The sequence below is a fragment of the Schistocerca americana genome, chromosome 1 (assembly GCF_021461395.2).
Source record: "Schistocerca americana isolate TAMUIC-IGC-003095 chromosome 1, iqSchAmer2.1, whole genome shotgun sequence".
Taxonomy (NCBI): domain Eukaryota; kingdom Metazoa; phylum Arthropoda; class Insecta; order Orthoptera; family Acrididae; genus Schistocerca; species Schistocerca americana.
In genome coordinates, this window is record NC_060119.1 from 351,482,030 (window position 1) to 351,508,086 (window position 26,057).

Sequence of the window (26,057 nt, forward strand, 5' to 3'; positions counted from 1 at the left end):
TCCCACTATATCTAACTTTAACCTATCCATTTCCCTTTTTAAATTTTCTAACCTACCTGCCTGATTAAGGGATCTGACATTCCATGCTCAGATCTGTAGAATGCCAGTTTTCTTTCTCCTGATAATGATGTCCTCCTGAGTAGTCCCTGCCCGGAGATCCGAATGGGGGACTATTTTACCTCCGGAATATTTTACACAAGAGGACGCCATCATCATTTAACCATACAGTATGGCTGCATGCCCTTGGTAAAAATTACGGCCCTAGTTTCCCCTCGCTTTCAGCCATTTGCAGTACCAGCACAGCAAGGCCGTTTTGATTAGTGTTACAAGGACAGATCAGTCAATCATCCTGACTGTTGCCCCTGCAACTACTGAAAAGTCTGCTGCCCCTCTTCAGGAACCACACGTTTGTCTGGCCTCTCAACAGATACCCCTCCGTAGCGGTTGCACCTACGGTATGGCCATCTGTATCGCTGAGGCACGCAAGCCTCCCCACCAACGGCAAGGTCCATGGTTCATGGGGGGGGGAGTCACTTTTGTTGTTAACTGAAAATATAATTATGGGGTAAATGATGTGGCACTTCAGTGTAAGACTCCCAAGTTCTCTGATAAAGCTTCTGCAAGATGTTCAGTTAAATAATATTGTTACTGCATGCTTCTATAGAATGAAGATTATTTTGACATTAGCTGTGTTGCTGTAGAGTGTTATGGAATAGGACAGTATTGGGTGGAAGTATTCAAAGCATGCTACCACTCTTGTTTACAAGTAAAAAAACAAAATGAGAGAAATTTTAAAGTGCAAAACAGGCAGAACAAAGCTTTCTAGTTAACTTAACTTCGTATTGGTGTCATGTCATTTTATTAGCCATGTGAACATCTTGGAATTTCATACTCAGAGTTTCATGTAATGTGTGTGTCTAGAGATATCTGTTTCTGGAAGCTGCAGGTTATTTATCTGGAACTGCACATTATGGGTTGTTGTAAGATTGAAAGTTAAACTGCTTACTGTGTATCAGTTGTAAGCCTGTTCCATTATTTTGGCCTTTTATTGATGTGCTTGTATTACCTGCAAACATGACAGTCTTTTTAGAATTTTCCAGTTGCTGATTGAGAACAGGAGTGGGTCATATATTGAATGTGCAGGACTCCATATGTATGTTTCCGTGCTGTGAATTTAGTTTGATTCCTATGATTTTATTTCTCTGGTAGCAGTTTATTATTTATACAGTCAAGGCCAGATTCAGAAAATTCCAACAGTTTGAGACATTATATATCACTTTATCTTACAGAGAAGCCTTTACACAGCCTAAACTGCAACAGTTGTTGGAGTGGTTCAATGTTCCGTTATAAACTACTTTCTCAAGTTGTCTTGAGAAGACTAGAAGGAGGCTGGCTGCTCGCTCATTGAAGTAGCCTGATTTGCTCTTACACTTCTAAGTATATGTTACATACTAATGTTCACGAAACACTTTGTGACAAGCTGCGCACAAGATCCTTTGCAAAATAATAGGTCCTGGGATAACGGATTGACAAAATAGGCTTTGTACATGTATTGATGGCAGTGTAAAGTGATCTTTTAATCTTGAAAATCACTCTGTGTTGCACAGAACCTTAATTGCTTTTTATTTTGAAAGGATAAATACTATGTATGCTTAATTACAGGACACGCACATGTGAGGTACGGACACACTACTGCAGAACACATTATTCACATTTGGTCATAATTCAGATCTTGTGAATTATGGGACAGAAATGCTGGCCATTACTTATTTTCAGGAGGCAAAATGTGTAGTACTGCTGATAGACATGTACAGTATAAGCACATATATAAAGACACACTTTCCAGCTTTCAGAACTGGTATAGGGTTGTTGTAATTAAACTTTTGCTACTTGAGACAGCCCTCATGAAAATGAGTGACTGTAGGACAATGAAACTTTTTGGAAACATGTGGAAGAGAAATGATGAATAAATCATGGAAAGAAACACATTTTAATTTCCACGTGAGAGGGCAACATTTGTTAATTGCATAGCTTGTTTACATTACAGATTACAAACATTGCTCAGTGTGATGACCATCTGTATCCATCATAGCCTGGAGCTGTACAAGAGAGAACATTTCACAATTGTTCACAGCATTTTTTGAACATTGGACCATGGAATGTTCAGCTGTTATGACACAGGTTGTGCCCTGTTTGAAGATCACACATTGTGTCCAGCATTCTCAGCCATTGCAATAGTGACTTCTTCAACAGTTTGTGGTGCAAATGACTATCGGCATTTCCAAGGAGCAATTCAGAACTCACCAGTTAATTTGAACTTCCGAATCACGTTCTTCAACCCCAGTGCCGAAAGAGGATTTCTGCGTATTCCTCTAATGCATAGATATTTGTGAAGAGCAGCAGCACTGTTCCTGTTGTTTTGATGAAACAGTTTTACAGCTAAAGCCCTGCTCACCTTGTTGAGACCCATGTTGACTGCAACTGTAATGCACACTGATGTTTGTGTTTCTACCCTACATCTCCATAGCAGTAGTGGCACCTAATGACAGTTCGTGACACTAGCACTACTAACAACACAAATTATGCAGAGTACAATCTTAACACCATTCTTATAAAGTTGTTTACCAATACAGTAAATAGTTTTCCAGAAAGCTAGTAGTGAAAGTTTAATTATTCTGTAGATCTTTCATGAGGGAGGAGAGAGGGTTATGTTGAGTAGGTCTTTCTCATCCCAGGATCTGTGTGGCCTGCCCCCTCCTTTTTAGTTTTCACCAACATATCCTCCTCCCCTCTCTGGTGAAGGAGCTATTAGTTCTGAAAGTAAGCTGCAGTGTCCCTTTTACTTTTATGTGTGTCAGTCAGTGGTAACTATACATTTAATACTCTGGAGGTTTATATTGGCCAGAAATTCTGTCTCATAATTTATTAGTTTGTCATAATTTGTTATTTCCTAAATTTAATTTCCCTTTGGTACATTCAAACCTTGTCACTGTGCTTATTGAATAGACAAGTTTGTAGGATTTGGGTGAAGAACATAATGTTAATGATGTGTAATGACTATCAGCATTACCAATTTACATACACAGTATTTATCTATACACATTATATGCATGGATACAACTTTAACACTTGGCATCTCAGAACACACTGCCCAAGGTCCAGAGATACGGTTTTTGCAGCAATGTTCTTGGGGACAGAAGTTCATAGAGCTTGTGTCCCCACAGGTTTTTTAAATTATTGGCATAAATGTCAGTGAGATGCTCACCAGACAGATGCCTGTCTAACATTACAACAATGAAGGCAGTTATATCATCCAGTGTTCTGTACCATCACCAGACACAACATTCCGTTGCACTCATTCAAGTTGGTGGTTTAGTTGAAACTATTTTATACTTGTTTTACTGATTTTCAAGATTGATTCCTTTTGAAATAATTCTTCAAGCCATTTAAGATAGAGAACAATTCAGGGCCAGATTATTCATATTGTGCCTTGTCATAAAACTGTTGTACCATTTTCATTGTTTGATATCGTGTTATTATGCACTGTGGGTAGACTGTTAACCCTTTCCAATCCACTATCGGACTGCATCTGACATTACAATTTTCTGCTCCAGCTCTAATGTTGGACAATGTCTGTCACATTTCCATTATTATGCTTTCTGTCTGCTCCATTGTTGGAACTTGCTAGGTGCATGGCAGAACTTAGTATGAAGATCCAACAACTCAAAGCCTATTATGAAAGTCAGTAGCAAAGAGTGTAACAGTGAGAGTGTTTATGTTACGAAATCAGAAGTGAAATGTACTGCAATGAAGTTGTGGTAGCTTTCGGTATTAGGTACAGGGATCATACCAATAATGGAGACAAGACAGTGATGTGACAACACTGCATTATTGCTCATCATCTGATGTATTAGACATCCACAAGGCACTATGTTACAATGAACTAGCTTCTTTGGGGTTCACCCAGATTTTGCACTCAGTCACATGTGTTCTCTGTTCACAGGCATTAGTCATGTTGGTGTCCCCATAGAGCCCCTCTCCCTGCATAGTGCAGTGCACCAGGAGGAGCAGTGCTCGGTGGATGTTGTTGAGCAGTTGGGTTTCCACAGATGCTCTTGACCAGCTGTGCTGTGGCTTGCTTCTGAGCAGGATCCAGTTAGAGCACTTATCAGTGTGATGAAAGTAACCAACTCCACCATAGACCCCACCATAGCATGCTGCAAAGCAGCACATGGTTGGACTATGTCCTATCATAGACTGGCCTGCAGCACTTGTGCTGTATAGATGATATGGTGCCAAATGTTTGGGAGATCACTGTGTCAGCTGTTCTACTATTCACAGTGCAGACTGTGGTGCAGACTGGGGCACTTGGGATGGTACATCAATAGGAAAATCTGAAACTGCCTGTGACATGGTGTGCGGTAACTGTCATTATGGTTCCCTCAGGGCTATTATAGTGAGTACACCATCTGCTGATAAATGTGAAGATATAGCAATGTAATCAACATAAGTAGGTAACCGATATGTGTGTGAACTGTTGAGCTACCATACCGTTATCTATCACATGATTGTAACGGCAGGTGTCCATTATCAAATCATTGTCTACAAGCTTCACATGGATGTTCTCTGGATCAAAGTGTGTTATGTCGATTTTGTTGTTCTGGCTGGACCAGTGGCAGCTTGGGTTATGTGCCAAGTCTCTGAAGTGAAGTATGACCAAACTGTGGTTGCATTGGTGCTGTCGTGCAAAAGGTATAACTGACAAAGTATTGTGGAACACTTATTCTCTGGATCAAAGTCTCTCATGCCAAGTGCATTGTTCTGGGTGGAACGGCAGCAGCTTGGGTTGTGTGCTGAGTCTCTGAAGTGATGAATGACTGAATTATGGTTTCACTGATGCTGTCGTGCAAAAGGTATAATTGACGAAAGTACCGTGGAATACTTGTGGCATGTTTCCAAGTCTGGTAATTGTGTCCGGGTAGTGCATGGCCTGTTGCACTCCACTATACATGGCAATTGTATTTTCTAATAGTGTTTATGATGCAAGTAAGGCAGTTGGCATGGTAGTCATGTTGTTGGTCATATTTAATTCGACTTGTCCTACTGAATTGTGAACTGATATAAAATTCCATCAGTACAGCAGTAGATTGTTTGATGGTTGGCCATTGTTTTGGTGTGCCGGAGCAGGTGTTGTTTTGAGAAGCAACACCCTCAGTTATGTTCAGCTCGTGTTCAAGCTTAGGTTCATAGTTATTATGCTGATTACAGCGCTGATGCATATCACTCGTGCAATCCATGAGGTGTCGTCTCGACGAGCTGATGATGTGGTGTAACCGAAGAAAGATGGCTGAATTGCTACTGTGTATTATCACAATACAGAATGAAATGTGATTGTCACTGATCACTAATGTGATAACTTTCCCTATTATGTGCAGAGATCATACCAATAATGGACAGGACATGTTGATACGACAGCACTACATTATTGCTCATCTACCAACATACAAGACATCCACACAGTACAGGGTTCTAAAAGAAACTAACTTCTCTGGAGTCCACCCAGATATTGCACACAGCTTTGTGTGTTACCTGTGCAGAGACATTATTCACGCTGGTATCATCACAAAGTTAACATGTTCTTGCATTTGTGCATTGTATTTTGTAATTCAGTATCTTCAAATCAGTCTTGCCAGGGAACTTCAGTGTACGTCATGTCTCTCAATAATACCCAGTAGTCCACTTGCTCCATTTTTGTAAGTGTGACATGTTTGCGACTCTGAAGAATATAATTTTTTCAGTTTATCTGATATTTTTTGTGAAGTTGTTCAAGCTAAAAATAATATCAACTGTATAAAAATCCTTAATTTTTAATTCTCAGTTATAAAGTTTTGGAAAACACAGTCTGTATCAAAACAAGAATAATAGAACTTAGTGTATTGTGTGGTGATCATTTTACAACAGGAAAACCCTATCTGAAAACATAACTTGTGGATGCCATGGAGCATTTAAGTTGGAGAATGGCAACTCCTTGTTTCTTCTGGTCATTTGGCAGACAAAAATCTTTGTTCATATGTGATTAGAGTAATGAACACAGATGAAATGTTTATGTTTGGACTGATATAGTCAGTAATCAAACCACAGAAACTTACTAATTGCCAGCCAGACTAAGATCACCAAATTACCTCATCTTTGTACTTTAACTTTTCTGCATGTGTGGTTAATGCTCAGTGCATTGTTTGCTGAGTGTTGATCCATCTTTGTTCAAGGGGTTACAACAATAAAACTGGCACAAAAAGTATTTTTGGAAAAAAAGCAGATACATGTTTGCCCCTCTGTCAGTGGCTGTTTCCAAAATCTTTTGTAAAGATTTTCATAAACTAGGTGAGTTATTATATTATGTGTCAGATTTATAAACATTTTCAAAGCAGGTGTTATTATGGGCTCCCTGTAAATATCCAAATATTCAAGTCAGTGAGTTAGTAGGGGGAGTGAGTGTGCTATGAAGAATCAGAATACATTGTACAAATCTATATTTTATTGAAATATCAACCATACAGGTGCAATTATTTCATGACATGCATCAATATTTGCATCAGTAATGTACTATCCACAATGAAGCTGAAAATCAAAATTTAGAGTGTTTTCTATAAATCACTTGATGCAAATGACAGGATGGCTCCTTTGAAACTGATCTTCTTCCCCATCCCCATCCTTCTGTTGTCCTCCAACTCTTGAAAACTGAGATTTTCTGTCCCAGACAAAATAATAACTGTCAGTGTTGTTTGATACATCCTATTTCTTTTCTCTTGGAGGAACACATTGTTGTTACTGTTAATGGACTTGTGAGATTTTACAAATGATGAGTGCTGAGATATAAAACATCATTCCAAATAAATTTTGCCTTGATAATATTAATTAAAATGTGTTTCAGAAAGAACATACTAGATGGAGCATTTATTCAGTTACATAATTTGTAATGAAATAGTATTTTGTTGTATAGTTGAGTGTTAGTCCAGTGGGACTTGTGGGTAGAAAATAACACAACAGTTTTCTGGTGGTAGGAGCATGTCAGATGTTGAAGCAGATGTGGATAGATTCTTGTTTAGCACATAACATTTTGATTGAATGTTGCCTCTCCTTTGTCCTGCATGTAGATGACTTAAGTATAAAGCATTTGTTTCTTCCCTTATTAACAATTAATTGCCTGCATATTTGCTTTTGTGCTTTGGGCTTTTGTGTATGAGTAATTGTTAAGAAATATTTGTTGGCATTGTTGCTACACATTGGGTAACCTATTTATTGCCTACCAGGATTTCAAGATATTGGCAGCAAGGACGTCAGCAGTGGAAGTGTAACTTCAGAATATAGCAGCTAATACCTTTTGAACATCTAGTGCAGTCACCTTACTGCATTTCATGTGGTGTAAGCATGTCAGTGAATTGTATGTATTTGCTCGTCTTCATGTAATAAACCATAGAACTTTATTTATGAAAGACTAAGTATTTAAGCAGAGGAGCTTTGGTTATTGGCATGAATCGTGCAGATAGTGCACAATTTTGTCACACTCATTAAAGCACTCTTGTTCTGCGGATAGAATTCATTGTTAATCATTGCTTTGCATAACAAAATGAATCAGTTTAGACCTGCAGCTGTAGCTCTTAGCTACTTTTATGATGTGCTGCTGCAATAAATCAGTAACAGGTTTCCATTTACCTAGATTATTATGTCTGAAAAGTGTCTTAGCATGTGACTGTCTAAAATATTGCTAACATCAAGTGAGATTGTAGGAGTAATTCATACTGCAATCAATATTTATCTATTAAATCTGTGGAATATATGCATTCTGCTGTTGCAGTCAGGCAAAGATATTCAGTCATCTCTGGGTTTTTAGCATCAGGACCTGCTGTACTCATCAGTTGACTTACTTGAAGTCTTGTATCCAAAATATTGTGGATAATGTGGATAAAAACCTTGGAAGAATATGTCATGTCTTAGACTGTTTTTAATTTTTGTTGGAATGTGATAACTGACGTAATTTACAATGAGATGACAAAAATGTGCACTTGAATGGCTTCTGTGATTCTAATGGTGTGCTGTTTATTATTATAATCGAATTTGCATAACATATTAGATATGTGTCTTTGCAAATGCATTGTCTTTTATGTGGCTGTTCATAGACTTCTGGAATGAAACTCATTGCTAACTGTTGTTTGAGATCCTTCCACAATAACAGAAGTGTCAACCCAAACATTTATTTGCACACGATTTCTTTCACAAAGTATGATTTTACTAGCCATTATTTGACCTTAAATGAACTCATTCAGAAAGTAATAAGAGGACCAATCGAGCTATATGGAATCAGTATCCATTATTATAAGATTTGTATAAATGGCTTTTATGGACCTCACATTACAATCCTGAGAAAATAATTCAACTTGCTGCTTTTGTAGTAATTAACTTCCAAAGGTAAATGAGATTTTTCATATGAACCAGCCAATACAGCTTTTGGAAATATGCCAGTTCCAGCTACTGATTTTGCATTTTCTTACTCTATTCCTTGATGCCTGTGAACAAACAATGGACAGACTGCAAAGAAAAGAGATTCTGACAATTGGAATGTACTTCTCCTGACACTTTAAGGATGCTGAATTTAAAAGAGACAACTATATGCATGACTTGCCTTGAACTGTCTAATGTATTTTTAATAGTATTAATTGTTAATTATTGCATCATGTAAGTACATGATCATTGATGTTGTATTTCTGCTTCTAACACATGTATATTGACACTCTATGATATAAAGTCACTGTTGTACAGCTGGGGGAATGTTGTATACTGATTGGTTAATTAAGCTGCCTAGAAACACTGACCTGCTAATTTTCAGGGATAGTTTGCTTGTGGTTCTTCCACATATCTGATTTATATTTCTCATTGATTTTCTACAGTGCTGATTAATTTGAGTCAGTGGTATTCTAATGTCATAATCAGTGTATCAGGAGATTGATGACACACACACACGGGTGAACGCATACATATGAGCAAATTAGTTATACACATCTAACTAGTAGCCTGCCCTGTAGCACTCATTTTGCCATTATGGTGGTTAGGGGGCTTCTGGTGTTGACTCTGTGAGACAGCAAAAGCACTGGGCAATTTCTCAGATTTGTTCAAAAAGACTGATCTTTACATAGAGTATTTCTCAAAAGATTCTAACGCAATTTTGGGACAGTAAAGTGATGCCTTGTTTTGGTGGTGGTGCTACAGACAATCAAACAGGTACATATGGTTGGACAACAGGCTACTGTGTCAGTCACTAGTGAGAGACAATGGCAGACATAGCAGAGTCCCCATTTGATCTCATTTAAACGACTGTTACCTGAATCTATTTCCACTACCTGCCAGAATTGTACCCTGTTGGTAAGCAGTATGTGCCACCTCATGTAGTTTTTGAAGTACTTGTACCCTGCTGTTGGCATTTTCCAATGTGTACAATGACTCATCGATTCAGGTGAATTTTTGAATTCTTTGGAGCCCAACTTCCGTGCTCCTATACCAATGCCATTTTTTTTTTTTTTTTTTTCCTCATAGCAAGCAGATGATTTTGGATGGTATGAGTGCTTAACTGTTACTGTTATTCAGTGTTGCTGTATCAATGAAAATAATTAATTTTTGAAGCCACAATGTAATACGGATAGTTAAGAAAAATCTGCTTAGCAAGTGGCAGGAGGAGAAAACACACATAAAAGATACGGAAATGCTCAAGCGTTTGGAGCCAGTGATACCTTCTTCTGGAAGAATGGTTGAAGGGAAAGGAAGAGGAATGAAGCAAATTACTGATGAGGTTTAGGAAATGGTGAGAACTGTGGAAAAGTCTCCAGAACCCTGACTTAGGGGAGACTTACTGGATAGGATGAGAAGGAAGAGTCTTTCCTACCCATCCTGTTCAGTAAATCTCCCGTGACCCAGTAACTGTAACCAAAAATTTGTGCAATTCCATTTACTTTATGTGTGTTATCTCCTGCTGCTGCTTGGTGCCTAGATTTCGTTTATCTATGCATGTTTCATTAGTCATTGTTGGATTGATTTGTGATTTCTTGCACTGTGGCCTCTTTGTCAGCTGTCACAATTCACTAAAGTCAACAGTACTCTCTCAACAACACATTGTTGACCATGGCAGTTGTCTTTAGTGCCATTGGCTTGCCCTGAACCAATATCTCACAGAAGCATATGAAAAGCCTAGGTCATGTGTGACGTTGAAGAATTTCGAATTCATTGGGCATTCGCAATCTGATCGTAATCAAATGAGCTCAAATTTTGCATCTTACCCTTGCATCCTCAACTTTAGCATTGTTGGCCAGTACAAGGTCTGATGACATCCCATTCACATGACGTGGTGCATTATTTCTTGAACCACAGAGACAAGATCTCTCTAATGCAGCAACTACCTCTAATTGAATTGCTCATAAGGGCACTTCCGTGTTTGTCATTTCCGTTCTGTCCTTTTTTTAATGTTTTTTGTTTTCTTTGATATATATGGTTATTGTGTTTGCACGTATTAATATTTAAATGCATTATGTGGTATAAAGCCAATATTCAGTGATGTATATAATCAGAGCACAACTGCAGTTATGCTAGTGCCAAGTAGTAGACATTAGCCAGGATGTTACATCAAGGATATTCTTTACTGGAATGGTTGCTTAGCAAAACAGCCTTCTCCAGAAGTGGAAGAATGTTCTTTCTCTTTTGAAAAGAGAAGGGACTCACTTTGGATCTGATCTTGAGTGTAAGTAGGTTGCTTAAATTTCTGAAATCGGAGTTCCTGAATTTATTTTAACTGTTCAGTCTGCAATAATGATGGTGTGATGGTACAAGATCGTATGCATGACTGCCTTTGGACACCCCCTAGATTCATATGAAAATGTTGGAAAGCTGGACCAGGATGGTTCCTTGAATAAATCATTGACATATAGAAATTGGAGGAAAGAAATCAATTTCCCAGTAAATATGAGAATCACTTTAAAGTTTCAAGAACGACATGGAATTCTGTTAATAAATGCTCAATAATGGTGGTTCCAGCAGGCCAAAATTGATATCAGTATTGCAAATGATGACCAAAAATACTTTACTCACTGGACTTATTGTTGAAGAGGCTGCATTGTGCCCAGATGCCCCACAATAATGTTTGGCCAGCAAATAAGAACAGACCAAGTAATGTGTCCAAAAGAGCAATATTCAAATTATTCATTAAAAGTGAACACATGACCACAATCAGATTTGAAGCAGGTAAGATACAATAACTGCTGATTGGTATGATGAGGTTTTTCTTCCTTTCAAAAGAATGCAGAAAAAGCAGGCAGTTGACAAGTCTGTATATAATCTTGTTCCATCACAATGATATGGACCTCCACAAAGTAGATGAAACTTCAGGGGACAAGCACACCAATGCCAGCATTACAACTTCAATTTTATCATATGTTCATTCTTTTTCTTCTTCGAAGCACACACACTCTCTCTCACCCTCACCCTCACCCTCCCTCTCCCTAGAAATGTTCCTAAACAACCTTACCAGGGATACATATAATGGAGCCTTCTCTAAGTGATTTGAGATTGCTATAATAGAAGGCAGAAGTGCATGTTAGGTAAAACAGGAATTTGAATTTACTTTCCCGAGATTTTCATGGTGACTGTTGTAAAGAGAGATGATACGTACATATTATACACGGGAGTAATAATTTGTTGATTTGTCAAAAATGTTTCTCATTTTCTAATGCAAAGAGGAGGTAGCTCATGCCAGAATTGATAGAGAACAGCATGATGATCAGTGAGCAGATGAAGTTATAGTTGGTGAGATTCACAATAATGAAATTTTAAGATCATCCATATACACTTTCCAAGGTAGTTCAAGTGAAAGTGGTGCTCACAGTAAATTTGCTGCTGTGAACACTACATTGATGACAGTAATGAAATGAGTTTTATAAGTAAATTTTATGCATTACTTTGTATTATGTTTTCTTGCTCTTATTGCCAAATTGCAGTTACTTTACTGGAAGAAAGGTAACTGACAAATTAGCCTTGGTGTTGTTAGGCATCCCACTTTCATGTCCAATATATTTTCTTAATCTAAATCATACCTAATCTTATCTCACTTGTAGTCTCTCTGTAGTTATATTTCTGCAGCTGATTGCTTGTCCCCACTGTTCATTTTCTACACAAATTTCTAGTTAATAATTTCCATAGTTTAGTCCACACTAACCCATGCAACTAATTATCCCTTGTTATAATTTTTCTGTACAACAACTGTGATCCCACAACTTTTGTGATCTCTTTGTAGTCAAAGATAATATTCATTTAATTGATTACCAATCAGTTTTATCATTTTAACCCATCTTTAGTTTCTTTACTGTATCAATAAACTTTAGAAACTACTTCCTAGTTACTTCAGTTATAATTCTCACCCACTCCTTTTACTCCAAATCATATTGGTACCCTAACACACTCAGTAGCTCAATGTGACTTATCTTATTTGTTCTGTTATGAAGTTTTCATAATTTCTGTTTCAGTGTTACGATACATGGATTTAAGGCAAGTTATCTCAGGTCATTCACTAATTTGTGTTATTTATATGCTTTCTCCTAGTTACAAATGGCAGAAAGATGCAGCGGTGAGAGTCAGAAGATTGTTCAGAAGTCAAACATCTAAAACAATTTGGTAGGCTCATGTCTGTATAGCATTTTAATTGTGTGTGTCAATTGAAAGGTGCATAAAGCAGAGAGATTTTGAAACAATAACACACTTATAACACAATCAGAAAGAACCCACAAACTGGGCAAATGAACTGTTGAAAGTGGTTTTAGTTCAGAAATAGTTGGGTTATCTAATAGTAGTACACTACACACAAATGTCTGCATATTTTGCATGATTCACGACCACTGACAGTAGCTGCAGGTTCTATTACTAACAGTGCATAATATTTTAATATTTCTAAATATGTCTAATTTTGATGCAAATTTATTCTGAACCTTGACTCGTACTGTTTTTAGGATTTGCTTGTCAGAATATTGTGCTCTGTGTTTGCCAGATCAGTGATTTGTATGCTGTTCTGTGTATTAGAAAGTTACCCTCGAATGAAATTATGTTTAATTTCTGTTGTAGAGTAAGAGAGTACTTGGTGGACATGACTTGCATGTGTGTTAGTGCATGCGCACATGTTTTCAGGAAGAGATAAAAATTATATTATATTGTTTACTCATCCTCACTCAGAACCAGTAGTTTTCATTTAACTGTTTAAATTACACTAATGACACACATTTAAACAGTGTTCTATTTAACAGACAGAACTCATCTTTAAGATGATGTGATCTGTCTGTTCCTTACCTCTTCTTTGTTTTTGAAGTATGCCATGTGTATAATAATATGAATTAGGTAACTTGTCAGGTAAATAAAAAATGCTAAGTAGTTCAAGATGGAATCCACAAATATCTCCTAATTAATGAGAAAATATCCAAGTTATACAGAAGATCCTACAGTTGTAAGTAGAAATTGATGTATGTTGTAATACTGTGAGAGAGAATGTCCTGTCATTATATCATTGGAAACCTGTTCTTCAGAAGTATAGTCTGACAAAATCCACTGAATGTGTAATGCACAAAATTTTAAATGTAGGATAAATAACAAATGTTCTTGTTGGAATGCAAATAATGGTAGGAGTAAAGATAACATCTCACTGAATGGTCTAGTGCTGAATCAACTGTAGTCACATGAATAAGCTTGAGAATATTTCTAGCTTTCAGATGAATCTACATCTACATCTACATGATTTCTCTGCTATTCACAATAAAGTGCCTGGCAGAGGGTTCAATGAACCATCTTCAAGCTGTCTCTCTACCGTTCCACTCTTGAATGGTGCATGGGAAAAACGAGCATTTAAATTTCTCTCTGTGAGCCCTGATTTCTCTTATTTTATCGTTATGATCATTTTCCCCCCATGTAGTTGGGTGTCGGCAGAATGTTTTTGTAATCAGGGGAGAAAACTGGTGATTGAAATTTCATGAGAAGTTCCCACTGCAATGAAACATGCCTTTGTTTTAATAATTGCCACTCCAATTCACATATCATGTCTGTGGCACTACCTCCCATATTTTGTGATAATACAAAACAAGCTGCCCTTCTTTGTACTTTTTTGATGTCATCTGTCAGTCCCACTTGAAGCAGGTCCCACATCACACAGCAATACTCCAGAATAGGGTGGACAAGTGTGGTTTTAGCAGTCTCTTTAGTAGACCTGTTGCACCTTCTAAGTGTTCTGCTAATGAATCGCAATCTTTGGTTTGCTCTACCCACAGCATTGTCTATGTGATCGTTCCAAGTTAGGTTATTTGTAATTATAATCCCTAAGTATTTAGTTGAATTTAAAGCCTTTAGATTTTTGTGACTTATCGCATAATTGAAATTTTGTGGATTTCTTTTAGTACTCATGTGAATAACTTCACACTTCTCTTTATTTAGGGTCAATTGCCACTTTTCGCACTGTACAGATATCATATCTAAATCATTTTGCAATTTGCTTTGGTCATCCGATGACTTTACAAGAAGGTAAATGACAGCATCATCTGCAATCAATCGAAGATGGCTAATCAGATTATCTCCTATGTCATTAATATAGATCAAGAACAATAGAGGTCCTATAACACTACCTTCGGAAATGCTGGATATTACTTCTGTTTTACTTGATGACTTTCCGTCTATTACTATGAACTGTGACCTTTCTGACAGGAAACCACAAATCCAGTTGCACAACTGAGGTAATATTCCATAGGCACACAATTTGCTTTGAAGACATTTTTGAGGGATGATGTCAAAAGCCTTCTGGAAATTTAAAAATATGGAATCAATTTGCCATCCCCTGTCAATGGCACTCATTACTTCATGAGTATAAAGAACTAGTTGTGTTTCACAAGAACAGTATTTTCTAAATCCATGCTAACTATGTGTCAATAAATTTTCTTCTTCATAATGTTCAAATACAGTATATGTTCCAAAACAGTACTGAAAATCAATGTTAGTGATATGGGCATGTAGTTCAGTGGATCACTCCTACTTCCCTTTTTGGTTATTGGTGTGACTTGAGCAATTTTCCAGTCTGTAGGTACAGATCTTTATGTGCACAAGGGGTTGTATATAACTGCTAAATATGGAGCTATTATATCAGCGTATTCTGAAAGGAGTCCAACTGGTATACAATCTGGACTAGAGGCCTTGCCTTTATTAAGTGATTTAAGCTGCTATTCTGTCTCTGTCATAGGAATGATCCTTGCAACACATTCCTCAATCCTGTAATTCTTCTTTCTCAATCTCAATTAGCTCCTGTCCTACTCCCACCTCCACCCCTGCCTTGCAATCGTAAGTTCCCTCATTGTGCATTCACGTCGTACTCTCCACAGTCTCCTCCTTCCTGTTTTCTGCCTCTTCATCCTTATTAACTCCTTACGCCTGTGCCCAGAATGAGCTTACCAATGCCACATTCCTATACTGTGCACTTACTACACCTCATTCCCAGCCATCAGCCGACCTTTCCCAAACCTCCCACCTGCTTTCTGCCTTCTTTCCCCCTTATCACCTCTTATCCAAGTTTAACTGTTGTCCCATTCCAGTGTATTGAGGTTTTACATTATAGGTGTGTGTGTGTGTGTGTGTGTGTGTGTGTGTGTGTGTGTGTGTGTGTGTGTTTCTATAGCTCTGAAGTAGGATTCATCCAAAAGATAGTAATGTCCTCAGTCTTGCTTATGTAAATATCAATGATTCAATTCCCTACCCATAGATATTAGTCAAGGAATCATATACTGGGCCACCAGTAGCAACACAAATTGTACAGCAAGATGATAAAGACCGCATGACTTGCCTCACTATTAACAGGCTGTTAAGGATCCATAAGACAAGAAGTCAGTACATTTCAAACACTGGATCAGTACTTTAGAACTGTTAACATTAAAATTTTGTATACAGTTCCCTTAACAGAAGCGCTGTAGTTTCCTAGAATCTCCCACCAAATTTAAATCTTTCATTTACTTTCTTTGCTACTGTTTTTAAGTGTTTGTGTATATCTCTTATTGCTTTGTGGTATTACACCTTAGCACTTAAACAATGTGATAAATTCTAGAAGCTTACCACAAACTCTGAATGCATGCATAATTGTTTTTTTTTCTTCTATTTTCATTAATTCGTAACAGATCGACTATGCCATTTCATGTTAAATGTTAACAAGCATTATGGCATTATTTGTTTATTGCATGCTCTGTTGTGCACACTTTGGATTTATGGATGAATTATGGTTAATACAGACAAAATATACAAAATTTTTGGGTGGACTGAATATTTTTTCTTAACAGAAAGCAAGTCCTCTTTTACTTATTTTTAAATGTAAATGATTTTTTCTGCAGTTTCAAATGGTAGTTTAGAATACTGTTAAAGAGTTGGAGCCAGTGTTTGTGAACCAATTGCATGAAACTATTTTATTCATCAGATCTTTCCTTAATGAAAATTTACAGTTTTTTAGTGATGGCTCTTTACTGTGTTTCTTTGTCTAATTACCATGTATTTCTTTTTTATGATTAGATATCAGGCCTCACTCTATCTGTGGATGAAGAAAACCTGGCTACACTGTATCTTGCAACAATTCAAGCTCTGTCGGTAAGTTACCAGCAATTCATCAGTCAATTGAATGTTCTCAGTGGCTTTTGTAGTTTGTATATAAGTTATGGAAGATTTGTCACTGAAAATAACTAAGTAAGGCAGTGAAAAAGTTAATCTGTACTTGATATTTTTATCCAAAAATATTATCTGTTCCTGTACCACATTAGAAATAACTGAAGCGAGGTGAAAAATAATTGGAAAATAAGACTCTCTTCATACAGTCACAAATTTGTGTGTGTTTTTGTTTTACACATCTCCCCCAGAAACAATGGATCAATTTCAGCCAAACATGATACACAAAGCACTCCTTGTCTGTAAAGAAGTACTGCAGGGGTAAGACTCACCTACCCCTCATAGGAGAAAGGGGGGGGGGGGGTGACATAGTAGGTGGATAGGAGAAAGGGAAGGAGGAGATGGACAGAGAAAGGCAGAGGAGAAGATGGGCAGAATGAGGGGGGAAGAGGAGCTGAAAGAGACAGATACCTGAAAAATTTTCAACCAGACTTAGTACATGATTTACTTTATAGGAAAAGAATACTATGCATGGGGTCGCAAGCTGCAAAGGAGGTGATATGTAAAAATAACAGAAAGTGGACAATATTAGTGTCAAATCCACAGTTTCTGATTTTGCTAGGCTGATTGGTGACAACCTCAATGACATTTCACCACTGCAAGCAAGAGTAGAAATGGTTAGAGTGTAGCATGTACAAATAATCGAAAATAATTTACATTAGTGTCAAATCTCCAAATTTTCAGGATTGGTAGGCTGATTGATGACAGTTCTGATAACATTTTAGCCCCTAGTGATGTGATAGGGGTAGTGGTGGTGTGAGTGAATGATACAAAAATAATAGAAAACGGCAAATATTAGTGTCAGATCCATAGTATTCAGGATTGCTAGGTTGGTTGGTAAGAGGTTTGATGATAACTGATCCATAGGGGCAAGTCTAGGGATGGATATTTGTGTAAAATGAATTGTACATGAATTTATGAAAGCTTTTACTTTATAATTTCGTATACACTATTTGCAATTTTGAAAAAATGCAAATAACTTAAAGTTTCTGTTACAATGTACACAGATTTCTTTCCTTTTTTTATCTAAGATAAGACTGAGATAAATAAGAAACCAGAGATAAATAAGAAACCATAGATAAATAAGAAACCAGAACACATGTGCGCGAGCGCGTGCGTGTGCGCGTGCGCGCGCTTGCCACCTTTTACAGCAGTCCTTACTTTGTAAGTGCCACTGATGACTACCTCTCCCCCGTCTCTTGTTTCTGATTATCTTTTCAGTATCTCATTGCCCCATACATATTACCCTCTGCCATTTGCCACACCCTTTTAAACCCCCACCACAATATCACTGTGGATGCAGGTTTGTGTGAGATTGTGTGTGTGGTAATCAGTAGCTTAAAAGCTTGTATCTGTACAATCATACATAACAGATCAATTATTCTCTCCAGTCTCGGTTTATGTTTCGCAATAATTAATTCTATTTTCCTTCAACTTCATGTTTAAAAGTTTGTTTCTAGGTATCTGACACACACCCCTAGGTCTTTGTTGGATATGCATAAATGACCAAATAGTGGTGTGGGCACATACTAATGAAAAAAAAGCCTTCAAAAGCAAAAGTAATTAAAGCAAAGATGGTCTATGTCATTACAAACAGGAATATTGTTTAGTAGCATTGCCCACAAATATCACTGCAGTTCTTTTGTATCAGTATTAGAATTGATAGATATTTTACTGAAGATGATTAGTGCTCAGCCTTAGTGCAGTGACTCATATGTTAACTGGAACTTGTGTCAGGTACTAACTGCTTAGAGAAATATTGTCATAATACATTCCTCCCCAAATGGCAGTGTTTGTCCATTGGTACATTCTGCCACTTTTGTTTTTGAGCTATATTTGTAAAATTGGAATATTGTGCAATGTGACAGAAAATTTTACTAATGTTGAAAATTAAATCGTTACTGTAAGCTAGTTAATTAATGTACCCTGTCTTTCACTTTCTAGCAATAATTCTGATAAAAATTTAAATGTGAAATTAAGCAACCACCACAATAGATTATATAAAGACAATAAAAATTCACTTGGAATTTCATGTTGTTGCAGTATGGAACATTACACATTCTCCAGGAAATGAGACTGGCTGGTCATTCAGACATACAATCCATAGTAATCTGCGGAGGACTGAGTCGCAACAAGCTGTTTGTGCAGACACAAGCGGATGTAGCGGGCTTGCCAGTATTGCTTCCCAAGGAACCTGAGTCAGTGATGTTAGGTGCTGCTATTCTGGGGGCATGTGCTGCAGGAGTGTATCCAGAAATTACAACAGCTGCTAAAGCAATGAGTGGACCAGCAGAAGTATTGAAACCAAGAGATTTAGAGCACAGGTATGTTTCAATGAGAAAAATGTTAAAACTATAACAACAGGGTAATAACTTTGCAGTTCATATGTCATCATCATCATCATCATCATCATCATCATCAGTTTTCTGCTATATTAGCAGGTCCTTTGCCTCCCCATTTTCTGCCATCCATTGCTTCCTTCTTAAGGCTGCTGTATGTTGTACCATCCATCACGTCATCCAGTATCTGAAATCTCTTCCTTCCTCACTTCCTTTTCCCTTCTACATAACCTTCTAAAACTGTTTTTATCAGTCCATCATTCTTTCTTAAAATGTGCCCAATCCAATTCCTTTTTCTTCTTTTTATTACATCTAGTAACTGTCATTTCTCTCCCACTCTTCTCAGTACCTCTTCATTTTTACTCTGTCCATCCAACTTATTCTTTCCATCCTCTGCCATGTCCACATCTCAAAAACCTCCAGCCTTTGTCTGTCTCTCTTCATCAAAGTCCACATTTCAGTGCCATACAGAAGAACACTCCATACAAGACATTTTTTGAGTCTCTTCCTGAGTTCTCTGTCGAGACTGCTGCAGAAACTTCTCCTTTTCTTATAATATGCCTCTTTTGCCATTGCTTTCCTTGTTTTGATTTCTGTGGTGCACCTCCAGTCAGTGTCTATCCTGCTTCCAAGATACTTAAAATTTTGAACCTGTTCTAATATTTCTCCACTCAGTATAATTTTTATTTCTTTATTTCCTCCCAGTGCAAATACTTTTGTTTTCTTTGTGTTCATTTTCATTCAATAATTTTTTCGGTTAGCTTCAATGGTGTCCACCAAATCCTGTAATTCTTTTTCCCCTGTGGCTAGAAGGACCATGTCGTCAGCAAACCTCAAACACCCTACTCTTCTTCCTCCAGTTTCTACTCCTTTGTCATCTAATGAGCATTGGTCAATCGTATTTTCCAAGTAGAGGCTGAAAAGGGTAAGTGATAGACAGCATCCTTGTCTTACTCCTTTTCCTAGTCTGATCTAGTTTGTACTTTCTCCTCTCACTTTAACTGAGGCTTTTTGATTAAGATATAATGAGTTTACAAGTCTTCTGCTTTTCCAGTCCACTCTCTTTTTCCTCATTATAGTCACCAACTTGTCCCAAACCACATTGTCAAATGCCTTTTCTAGATCGATGAAGCACATAAATAGGTCTCTTCCTTTTTCAATAAACCTTTCTCCCAAGATTCGTAGGAGCCCTATTGCATCTCTGGTGCCTGTATTCTGTCTAAAGACAAACTGCTCCTTGCCAATATTCTCCTCCATTACTTTTTCAAGTCTCTTATTAATTATTCTTAACATCACTTTGGCTGCATGTGAAATGAGGCTGACTGTCCTGTGCCCATTGCATGTTTTTTCGGCAGTGGAATCATAACTGTTTTCAGAAAGTCCTCATTACTTCATCACTGTGATATATTTTTACTACATAACCTCATTATTTCTCTTAGTCCATCTTGGTTCAAGCATTTTAATATTTCTCCTGGTATCGTATCTGTACCTACCGCTTTGCCATTTTTCATTGCAGCTTTGGCATATGTAGCATGTATTAAAAAATTTAGTGTCCACCATATGTATTTAGAAGTACTGTGTTTTCTAAACTGTATTCACATACTTCACTTATAATACTGTGGATGGCGTCCAACACTAATACAATGCCTTTATTTTCATAACTGGGGTTTTGATGAATGTTGTTAAATTCTTTCCTTTAACTCCTACAGATATCGATACATTTACTCATAAGGAAAGTCATCTTGATTGGAAAGTCATCATAAGAAATTTTAGATGTGTATCAGAATAGTGTGGTGGGTTCACTATTGCACATGTCAAGTGTTAATAACTTGACTGGAGATGTTGATAGTGAACTCATGTTCTATAGATGGTATTTGAAGAACAATGTATAAAAACATAACGAGATCTAAAGAAAATTTCAATATGATAAAAGAACTGGAATTGATGCTCTATATGTTAATAAGTGTAATACTGCACATTTCATTCTGTACCTCTTGATGCTTACCATAAAGATCCTTCATACCCATCAAACTGTACTTTGTACTCCCACATTTTATATTTTACTTGTGCCTCACTGTTGGCACTGATCCTAAATATTACATATGAAAGTACACATCTGTGATAGCAACAGACCTCACACTGGAATCTTCTGCTGTTCTGGTCCATACGATCATTTGCTACAAATTTGGTAGTGTTTCGACTGTGCATTTCATCATGTAGTGTCCATACCAGGCAATTTTATTCTCTTCATAAGATTTTGTAAATCCCTATTCTGTATTTATCAGTCATACTTCAGAGCAGTGTCTGAAAAGGTAATATATCTGATAAGCAGCACATTGTTTTAAATACATGGCATTTTTTCCCTTACAAGATAGTATCATTGTTGTTTCTTTCACTATTGTTTGATGATATACTCCTTCGCATTTTTGAATAAAACTCCAAACAGTATAACCTGCCCCCTTATTATGAACCTAAAGCAGTAACAAATGCCATATAGTCTTTGTATATATGTCAATCTGTAGGCAAAAGTACTGCCTTGCAATGAGATGATAATTGCATGAGATCTTATGTGCAATCAGACTGTTCCAATCAGTGGCTTTGTTGTTATTCAGATGGATTCCCATATGAAAACATTGTTCTGACAGTTACACTAGTCCTTGAGGACAAAAACAGTCTTTTCATAAATTTGGCATAGCCCATACAGTCTCTTAATACCTTGAAATAAACAGAGACAAAATATTGTATGTGGTGCAGTGTAAAACAGTAAAGTTACTTGACTACATCACACAGCGAACATAGAGTTAGTGGATCACTGATATTGTGCTGTGTACAGAACAGTTCCGAACTCTTTCAGCCATGTTTGGCTAGCAATGAGTTCCATAGTCCCTGAGACCTTAAGATGGATTGTGGTTATTGGAAAGCACAATTCCCATAGCAGTTTGAGTTGTAATCATAACATGTAAGCTTTTATGGCTGGCGTCTTCATTAATTAAAACTTCCGGGCTGAATTGCAGTGGTCCATATATTAAACTTCTTCTCCTTTCTGACGTTTCGTTGCTAACTGCGGCCAACATCTTGTGAGATGAGTTGGCGACTGGCTGCTAGCCGCTGGTGGCCCCGCTTATATAGAGCACTTAGATGGCGCCACCACTCATCACATGTTTTTGACTTTAAAACTATCTCTGGCTAGTGCCATCTCTCTCGATTACAGGTAATCGATTGTCACTTCATTGGTACAAAGTCGACTGCCATATCTTGTCTGGTTTTAATACTTGTTCTTTTCCATTAAAATTATTTCCGTGCTTGTGGATCTCTATAGCTTCTCTATACATGCAGGTATAATAATGTGAGGTCCTACCTATCATGTTTGTCTCACTAAATTTTATTTCGTGATCACCATCTTTGAAAATGTCTTCTGCTACAGCTGATTTGTCAATCTGTCCAAATCTACAGTTCCTTTTGTGTTCCGTTAGGCAGGTATTAACGCTCCTTGCAGTTGTTCCAATATAAACCATGCCACAGTTACACGGAATTTTATACACACCTGGGGTAGCTAAGGGGTGTTGTGCTTCTTTCACCGATCTTAAACTTTCACTAATTTTCTTGGTAGGTCGAAAGATTGTCTCCACTTGAAACTTGGCCAAAACTTTACCAATACGGTCTGTGATGTTATGAATAAATGGAAGAAAAACTTTTCCAGCCAACGGTTGTTGTTGTCATGTATTTTCGAACACTTTTCTTCTAGGGTGGAGTGCTCGATCTATTTCTTTGTCAGTGTACCCATTTTTCTTGAAAGCTGTTCGCAAATGGCTGTAGCGGAACACATTTTCAAAGACGGTGATCACGAAATAAAATTTAGTCAGACAAACGTGATAGCTAGGACCTCACATTATTATACCCGCATGTATAGAGAAGCTATAGAGATCTACAAGCATGGAAATAATTTTAATAGAAAAGAAGAAGGATTAAAAGTAGACAAGATATGGTGATCGCTTTGTCCCAACGAAGTGACAATCGATTACCTGTAATCAAGAGAGATGGCACTAGACAGAGATAGTCTTAAAGTTGAAAGCATGTGACGAGTGGTGGCGCCATCTAAGTGCTCTATATAAGTGGGACCACCAGCGCCTAGCAGCCAGTCACCGACTCACCTCAGATGATGTTGCCCGCAGTAGGCAACAAAACATCGGGAAAGAGAAGAAGTTTTATATATGGACCATGGCAATTCAGCCCAGAAATTTTAATTAATGAATTTGAGTTGTTATTTTACAATGCCAAAACCTCTCCTCTCTCTCTCTCTCTCTCTCTCTCTCTCTCTCTCTCTCAGCAGTGGCAGCTCTTAAGTTGTTTCTGGTGCTAGGTTGCATCAATGAAGACAGATTTTTATGTGACATGTACTATCTACATCTACATTTACATTCTGCAATCTGCTTTACAATTTTTAGTGGAGGGTAGTTTAACCATGATCATTTTCCCTCCTCATGTGTGCATGTGGGATGTGTTGGAAGACCAACTGTATAAAGAGCCTCTCTTATTTTCCTGTCATAGTAATTTTTCAAGATATGTGTGGGAGGAAGTAATATATTGCCTGATTCTTTGTGGAATGTACATACTAAGAATGTCCCAGGGAGGCACATGCCTCCCTTGTAGTATTTGTGACTGGAATTTGATCACCGTCTCCACTGTACTCTTCCACTTACTGAATCAATGTGATGCAATTTGCCCCTCTTTTCTCCTACCTGGTGACGATCCCCCAACTGATGATCAAAACTCAAGGAATAGACAATTGAGTATTTAATAAGCCTCTTCTTTTGTGAATTAATTCCATTTCCTTAAGTTTCTTCATATGAATCTTAGCCTTGCATTTCTTTTCCTGCAACGAGTTTTATATGGTCATTCCACTTTAGGTCACTGTAGATGGATACTCCTAGATACAGTTTCCAGTGATTTGTCGCAAGTAGTGTGATCAAATAGTAATGAATTTCTCAACCTGTTTATGTGCAATAATGTTCCATTTATTTACACTGATGGTCAACTGCCAGTCCCCATACAAAATGTCATTTGCCTGCAAGTCTTACTGCATTTTACTACAGTTTTCTAGCACTTCTGACATTATCCACCAAATCGTTCATATGTACAGTGAACTCCCTTGTGACTATTCCAAAAATTACTGTTACTTCTTGTGTTACTGTCCCTTTAAGAATTAATTTTTAATTCTATCTGTTAGGGAATGTTGAAACATGACGCATCCTATTAACTCCTATATTACTCACTAGACAACAGCACAGAACAGTATGAATGCTGTGAAGGCATCAAATAGCATTACATCGACCTGTGTATCAGATCTATGACCCTCAAGATTTCTTGAATGAATGGAGCAAACTGAATTAGTGATTTCTTAAAAGACATCATAGTCGCCATAGACTGTATAAAATATTTATTGTTACTATTGCAATTTCGGCCTTATGGCTATTTTCAAGTAACACTGCAAAGTTACATTCTGCAGTGTTACTTGAAAATGGCCATAAGGCCTAAATTGCAATGGTTACAATAAATATTTTATGCAGTCAACGGCGACTATGATGTCTTTTAAGAAATATTAAATGGCTGTGAATCCCAACCATTAGAAGTGAATGAATTAGTGATGTCTGTGGAATCCATACTGATTCTTTTAGAAGAGATTTTCATGCTCCAAGTGAGCAAAACATATTTTAGAACTACATAGCAAATATTAGTCAGTTATATAGGCCTACAATTATGTGGATCTCTGCAATGACAGTTCTTGAATACATGAATCACTAATTGTTTGGATCTCTTTATTGTTTGTGTAACCTACAAATGTTTTCTGCTAGAAGGGGCAGCAATTTATTTTGTATGATCTGTTCAGAATTGCAAAAATACACTGCCTGACAAAAAGGGGTTGCAGTCAAAAGACATGGTCAGATGTCAGTGAATGTGTAAATGAGTGGAGTTGCAGTTATCTGTGACAGATAGAACATCATCAGAGTGTGCTACAGTTTTTCATGTTGAGTGTTCTTACCAGGCATGATAGGACACATAAGGAGGATGAACAGTGACAGATATTGAGAAATCACTGTCAAGGACATGGAGATGCTATGCACTCAAGTGAGGCAGTGTTGTCAGAACCTAAAAGAGTTTGAAAGGGGCCTTGTTGTGGGTCTCCATTTGCTCAGTTGGTTGAATTGTGTGATATCCAGATTTTTGGGGCATTCAGATCGTTCCAATGTAACAAGTGGTGGCACGAAGATCAAGAGTGATACAGCAGAAGAGGGCTGTGAGACGATGTCAGCCAATAGCACGCTGACTAGAAGGACACCATGACTGGGGTGGCATCTATACAAAGAGAATAAAAGTGACGTGTCATGTAGCTGTGGCCACACCAGAAGATGGGCGCTAGAAGAGCTGTGACTTATGAACTTGTGTGATTAGTGTGCATGGAAATCATACCTATCAAAGGACATTGATTATTTGCATGTCACCAATAGATTGTGACCCACCTTGTACATGCACAAATTAAGTATTGTCAGTTCAATTACTGTAATAAACTCCATTAATATGATTTGCTTGTATGTTTTCTATCTATCTGAGAAAACAGCTTCCAAGGCACCCATATTACATGAATGGGCAGGATTCCACATTGCTGACGAGGATCCACATACCAACGCCGCACCTCATGGCCAGGAAATTTTCTTTTGTTTTGTTGGCGCCTTAATTCTCTCTTGTCTCTTCTTTGCAGGGGCATTTACTTGATTTAGCATTCTCTTTTGCTAATCAGCATTTTCAGTGGGTGTTGCAGAAATTTTCTTTGATTTTGTACTTATTTTTCTTGCTTGCCTTGTCTGTTTTGTTCATTTGTCTCTTCCAAAATGCTCACCCTGCCTACACCACCCACTGCTCAGGCACTACATCTGCAAGCATTAGATGCACCACAGAAAA

The 26,057-nt window shown here is 37.5% G+C and overlaps 1 protein-coding gene across 2 annotated transcripts in view; it reads left to right on the forward strand.

Moving 5' to 3' along the window:
* LOC124599613 (FGGY carbohydrate kinase domain-containing protein) overlaps positions 1–26,057 on the forward strand; it is a 147,049-nt gene that overhangs the window by 104,466 nt on the left and 16,526 nt on the right. For both annotated transcript variants that reach the window (XM_047136091.1, XM_047136092.1), the window contains exons 8-9: positions 16,612–16,686; positions 18,805–19,085. In XM_047136091.1, the coding sequence (XP_046992047.1) occupies positions 16,612–16,686; positions 18,805–19,085 (356 nt within the window). The remainder of the gene's footprint in view (positions 1–16,611; positions 16,687–18,804; positions 19,086–26,057) is intronic.